The following is a 6,000-nucleotide window of genomic DNA, read 5'->3' as shown; positions in this document are numbered from 1 at the left end:
TATTGGCATGCGCAGTGCACAATTGTGCAACTTCACATCACTGATGACATCACAAGCTGCTCTTATTACATTGATCACTGATGTCTCAATGCCTATGACATCAGTGATGTCATAAGATGATTTTGGTCAATAATTGAAACAGACAGACAAACAGAGCCCACTTGCTCCCTTTTATGTGGTGATGATGATGATGATGATGATGATGATGATGATGATGATGATGATAAGGTGCATGATAGTATAGCAGCAGCAGTAATGAGATAACAGATTAACACCCTGAAGGACCCCTGGACCCAGAACTACTGGTCTACCGAAAAGCCCCAAGAGGGGGGGGGGGTCAAACGACGCATGCTCAGTTCAATTCGTGTGCAGTAGCCACATACCTCGGCAAACCTCGGGATTTCCCCCTCGTCTCCTCGGCAAGCTTCGGGATTTTCCGCCCCTCTCCGTAAACAATCGAGTCCTGTCGATAGAGCTGATCCTCGCTGCTGTCGTCGTCTCCCTCGTCCTCCTCTCCGTGTTGTTGTTCTCGGTGACGCGACGGAGGTGTAGCCTGACGCGGTCTCTTACGTGTCGGTCTGAATAAAAGTGGAGCTCCGTAGACCCGGGAGTGACGAAGCGAGTCTGTGTTGGTAAGAGGATACGCATCCGATGTTTGCTAAAGAGATAGATGGCTGCCCGGAGAAGTTATTTGGGCTAATATTAGCACAAAGCCAACAAAGAGATCATGGCGGCGGGGTTGCAGGCAGCGGGCTCACAAAATGAGTCAGTCTCTGCAAGGCTCTGGCTTGCAACACAGCGGAGACTTTAGGTATAAATGTGGGAGTGGGCTTGGATTTTGTTCATTTTCAGTTACTCGAACCACTTTATATTACAGAATTAGCCATGCACAGCTAGCCCGTGTCAGCAAAAATTAAAATCGAGCCAACAACGTAACTGTTAGCAGTGAAAGTGGGGTGCCCTAGTTGCAAACAAAACTGGCATGCATTCGCAATGCATGCAGACATTTCCCTCCACACAGACAGCAACCTAACCAGGCAATGCACTGATGTTTAGGCTAATGCTAAATCACCAGCTAACACCAGTCTCCGCCAGGAGTTATCAAACAAATTTCAAAATATTGGTCTGGGAATAAAGTTATGTCTTGGCATTTAATGGATTCACCTTAGCTGACTAGCATGCTAGCAGAAGGAATGAAGACACGTTAGTCAGTTGGTGTACCCAGAGCCCCTTAGCTAACCAATGGGCTAGCATTAGCCTCCTGCGGTTATGTCCAGCGCTAGCTTTGCTAGCGTCAATTTTAGCGGCATACTTTCAAACATCAGTAACGTTAGATATAACGTTATTGTGGAGAGAAAAGAGAACGGTTTTGTTAAATTGTTGATGTTTGAACCAACGTTCCATTAACCATGTCTCTGAGGGGAACCAATAATAAACCAAAATGTTTCATAATGAGCTAGCGTTATGTGTTAGCATGCTGTGCTAAGCCACACCCTCCCCTACTATGAAGCGCTTATGGAAAAGGCGTGTCTGCTTCACCACATGCATCACTTTCAGCACCCTCTGTGTCAAATGATGCTTTTCCAGTTTCCACACAAATACAGTACACCAACAGACATTTATTCCCAGTTCCTTACTTTTTCTAGATATTTAAATGACCATGGAGGCGGGTGCAGAACAAAGTGGTGAAACAGTTGTCTCTGAATCTGAGGCCCAGCAGATCGTCCAGGTACACACAAAAATCTTATTATTACAATATCACCTGCATACATTTAAAGTCCATATCCATGGTGCTTGCATTTAGTACATCTTGTCTAAATTAAAGCTACAAGTAATGGGATTGTGTATAACTCAAACAAACAAACAAAATCTAAGTTGATGTTGGCAGTGTTGTGATTACAGGCGACTATAGCAGCAGGCCACGTGTCGTCCACTGGTAACACAGTTACCCTGGTGCAGTTACCCAACGGTCAGACAGTCCAAGTCCACGGGGTGATCCAGGCAGCACAGCCCTCTGTCATCCAGTCCCCGCAAGTCCAAACCGTACAGGTGAGGAAAAACACCTTCAGGGTTTTTACTACGCTCAACACCCATCCGGTTGCAATGAGAATTCCTCCCAATCCACACACACACACCTACATTTAAGTCTCACTTTCCAGTAGGGGTGGGCGATATGGCAAACATATCACAATTTTTTCAGGCAGGATCACGATCCAAGATCTTATCACGATTCTTTTTCATATTGGTTTTTAAGACTATTTTGCAAGTTACTGAACAGTACAAGTACATCCAAACTAATTTCAGGGTTCGTACGGTCATGAAAAACCTGGAAAAGTCAAATTTAAAATACAATTCCCAGGAAAAGTTATAGAAAAAGTTTGGGAAAAGTCATGGAAATTTGTTTCATAAATATTTTCATGTTAATTTTTTACGCTGAGTTTACAATAATTCATGTTTGGGGTTCCCAAACATTTTCATCTTGGGACCCAAGAGATACATTTTGTGTCTCCCTGGGACCCAAACTCACAAAAAAACATACTGTAATGAGTTGCCATGACGACCAGTTGGCGACCCACCCCCCACGGGTCCGCGACCCAAATTGGGTTCCGACCCATAGTTTTGGAAACACTAAAGAAGTAACGATCACAAGCAGGCACGCGCGCAATAACGTTACCTGAAAACTAGTTTGGTGGTGGCCTGACACAGTTCCATAAACTTGTTGAGGGAGGCAGGCAGACTAGCCGCTTGGTTAATGGAGAATAGGCTGCATCATGTCATGGGCAACTGCAAAAGACCAAGCCCGGTCCAAGCAAAATGCAGGTTGTGTTGTGTCAAAACATTCAATATTTTCAACATGAGAGAGGCGGTGGCATTAACGAGCCATGGGCAAATGAGAACATCAAAGCGCTGCTGCTCGTCAAGCTAACGAGTAACATTACTGCAACTCCCTGGCTGGACTGGCTCTTACCACAGGGAGGCAACTGCTATCCCCGAGCAGCGCGTCTCTCTCGTCCGCTACAGTACCAAGCAGGCAGGATAACCGAAAAATTAAGTCTGAACTGTGGAGGCAACGCGACGGTGGCCGCTGATGGCGGCTAATTATTATTATTATTTAACTCGTTCAAGATGCCAGCCTGCTAGTTAAGTGTGTGTTTGTGTTCACATCACAAGTCAAACCAACCCCGCCTCTGTGTTGTGAAAGGGGGGGGGGACTTTGGAGTCATCTTTCAGACATAGAAATGCAACTGATAGAATGTGCACTGCATGTAGCGCGATTCTAACGATCTGTCTGGAAAGGCAGATCGTGGAGCCATTCTAGTCGTTAACAATCTAAGATCGTCATATCGCCCACCTCTACTTTCCAGGCATGGAAAAGTCATGGAATTATTAAAATCCTTTAAAGTTTTGGAAAAAAGACATGGAATTTTGTTGTATGTAATGAAATTGTTACAATAGTCTTCTGTGCATAACCTTCATCTTCTGTAGATGTTGCCATACATCCAAAATATGAAGAGGTGTGTCCTATTTGTCCAGTGTAGTAATATCTTTTATCTTGTATTGATTCAGTCACGGCCTCACATTACATGGAAATTCTATTATGGATCCTTGAAAACTCATGGGGAAGTTTTGCAATTTTATCCATGAAAATGTGTGTGAACCCTAATGTTTAAATATTACATATCGTCGCTGTCGTTCCAGGACCTCGAATGTGCCTTTTTTCACTTTTTTATTTTTTGTCATGAATCAATGCCATTGGTCACCCTTCACGTCTCTGTGTGGTTTTTAACAAATGCAACCAATGGAAAAGCATTAAAACGAGCTTGTGAGTAAATCTCGTAACGCCATTCGCCCTCAATCTGTCAGTCAAACCTCAAAATTCCCCCCCTACCTCCGTGTGTACCCCCCCACGCAGGACAATAAACCCGGAAAAGACACACGGCAGACGCGCTGTGTATTTCTCATATCGTTTTGACTAATCCTGGCTTCCTCTGACGTTAATATATCAATCAAATGTTTTCCAGTTATTCCTAGGCTGCAAACTTGTTTTAACATGCAAATCGGAGTGCTTTCTGACGAGAATAAAGTAACGTTAACGTTACGTTATGTCAGACTATTTCTCACCCCATGCCAAAGCCCCCATTTGGCCATGAGAGGCGAGGGGCAATGCTGCTGCTCCTGCGCGCGGCCTGGAGCTTGGTGGCTCGTGCATGAGCATGCGACTGCCTCCCGCTTGACTGGCCATGAGAAAGCGCTTCCAAGTCGGACTGATAATATAAACAACATCATTTGAGCTTATCCAGGTAAGATATTAATAAAGTAATGACACATTCAGCGGGAAACTAACTATAATTAAGACATGTGCCAACTTGGACGACATTTGGTTCAGTAGTTTAAGAGCAAACAGGTTTTTTTTACTTCCTGAAAAGTTTCTGTTTTGGAAATTCGAGGTCCTGGAATGACAGCGACGATATAGAAAGAATGCCTAAGAAATAAGTTGCAAAAAGTTCAATACAATCATTTTGTGCTTCAACTCATTTGTACGTTATTCAAGTGCTTGGTTTCTCTTTCTTCCTTGATGGCCATATTTTGTTGGTGATATTTACTGTATTGAATTGAACATTGTTTTTTTATTTAGTTTATATCACCGTTGCAGATTTCGACTGTTGCTGAAAGTGAAGACTCTCAGGAGTCAGTAGACAGTGTGACAGATTCTCAGAAGAGGAGGGAGATCCTGTCCAGACGGCCTTCTTACCGGTATGTTTCACATACAGTATTAGCATTTATGCATTGAGATTTCTTAGACTTACAACCCCCCTTCATTTAGGATGCTGACAAGGATGATCCAGAAAGATTTGTACGCAGAAAGACACCTTTCAATGTAAGAACTATTAGTTCCATAGAAGCACGAGGTGAGGTGAGGTACACACGGTGTGGTCGTTGTGGGGAGGCGGATAATTGTTCCTATATCATAAAAGGGGTGGCGAGATAGAAAAAGTTTTGGAACCACTGCCTTGAAGAATCAGCAGCCAAAGTGTTGCTAATGCTAAGAAGACAGAACGCCTGATTTTGAATAAAGAGTCGGATCATCCACCTATCCGCGCCATGAACGGCACAGACAACATCAAGTCAATTCAAAGTTTATTATTATAGCACATTTACACAACCACGGTTGACCAAAGTGCTTAAAGGTCCTATCCGTAAGTTCTAACTATTACTGACACCGGTGGCCGTTAGAGTAACTGCAGGCAGCGTGTGAACGAACTGGCGCGCGGGCACCATACTCGCACGCGCAAAGAGCTGCCTGGCAACAGCAGACTGTTGGTTGCTTTGTAACGTTAACTCATAAAAGTCACTTGAAAACGGCAACCTGGACAATTTGCTGGAGTCTGTGTTGTTTGTTTTTGCTCGCAGCTAGCGACGAACAGGAAGTTAGTCACTTCCTGTTAGCCATCTGCTTCCTTGGTATATTTCCACCGGAGTCATGAGGACAAGAGGCAGACTCGTGAACGCACAGAACGTCACATCCACCAAATTTGCCAGGAAAGTATAACCTGCGACCAGCATGAAAATACTGTAATATCTTTGCAATGGGTGACTGCAGAGAGACGCGGCTGGGGCCTCATTTTTTAAGTTACGGATCGGCGCATTCACTCATTGGTAATAGAAAACACTTTGTGAACATTTATTTTCCGGCCAAACTTACGGATAGGACCTTTAACAGGTTACAAATATCAAATAGCCAGAAACAGTTATCATAAAGAATAATAAAGTGAATAATAGGCTAATAAAAGTTACGCACAATAAAAATAGGGTCAGAGGTGTCAAGCTCAACTCGAATCGAACGCTAATGAGAAGAGATGAGTCTTCAGCGGCGACTTAAAAATTTCAGGGGTCGGCGCAGTTCTTATATGAACAGGTAAGCTGTTCCAAAGATTGGGAGCAGCCACCTTTGTTTTTGGGCCTAGGAACATCCAGGAGCATCTGATTAGTCAACCTCAG

General features: G+C 43.9%; 1 protein-coding gene across 2 annotated transcripts in view; it reads left to right on the top strand.

The window, feature by feature from the left end:
* The first annotated feature begins 548 nt into the window (after positions 1-548).
* The window catches only part of LOC310772860 (cyclic AMP-responsive element-binding protein 1-like), a 42,861-nt gene continuing 37,409 nt past the window's right edge, over positions 549-6,000 (top strand). The window contains exons 1-4 of one of the 2 annotated variants that reach the window (XM_083632791.1): positions 549-632; positions 1,647-1,729; positions 1,903-2,049; positions 4,655-4,755. In XM_083632791.1, the coding sequence (XP_083488917.1) occupies positions 1,655-1,729; positions 1,903-2,049; positions 4,655-4,755 (323 nt within the window). In that variant the 5' untranslated portion in view covers positions 549-632; positions 1,647-1,654. Of the gene's footprint in view, positions 633-1,646; positions 1,730-1,902; positions 2,050-4,636; positions 4,756-6,000 lie in introns of both variants that reach the window. The other variant, XM_083632790.1, reaches the window with a different exon arrangement.

This window comes from Poromitra crassiceps (assembly GCF_964638095.1).
Source record: "Poromitra crassiceps genome assembly, chromosome: 3".
In the NCBI taxonomy this organism is placed as follows: Eukaryota; Metazoa; Chordata; class Actinopteri; order Beryciformes; family Melamphaidae; genus Poromitra; species Poromitra crassiceps.
The sequence above is the reverse complement of the archived record's forward strand: the minus strand, read 5'-3'. Positions and strand labels throughout refer to the sequence as shown.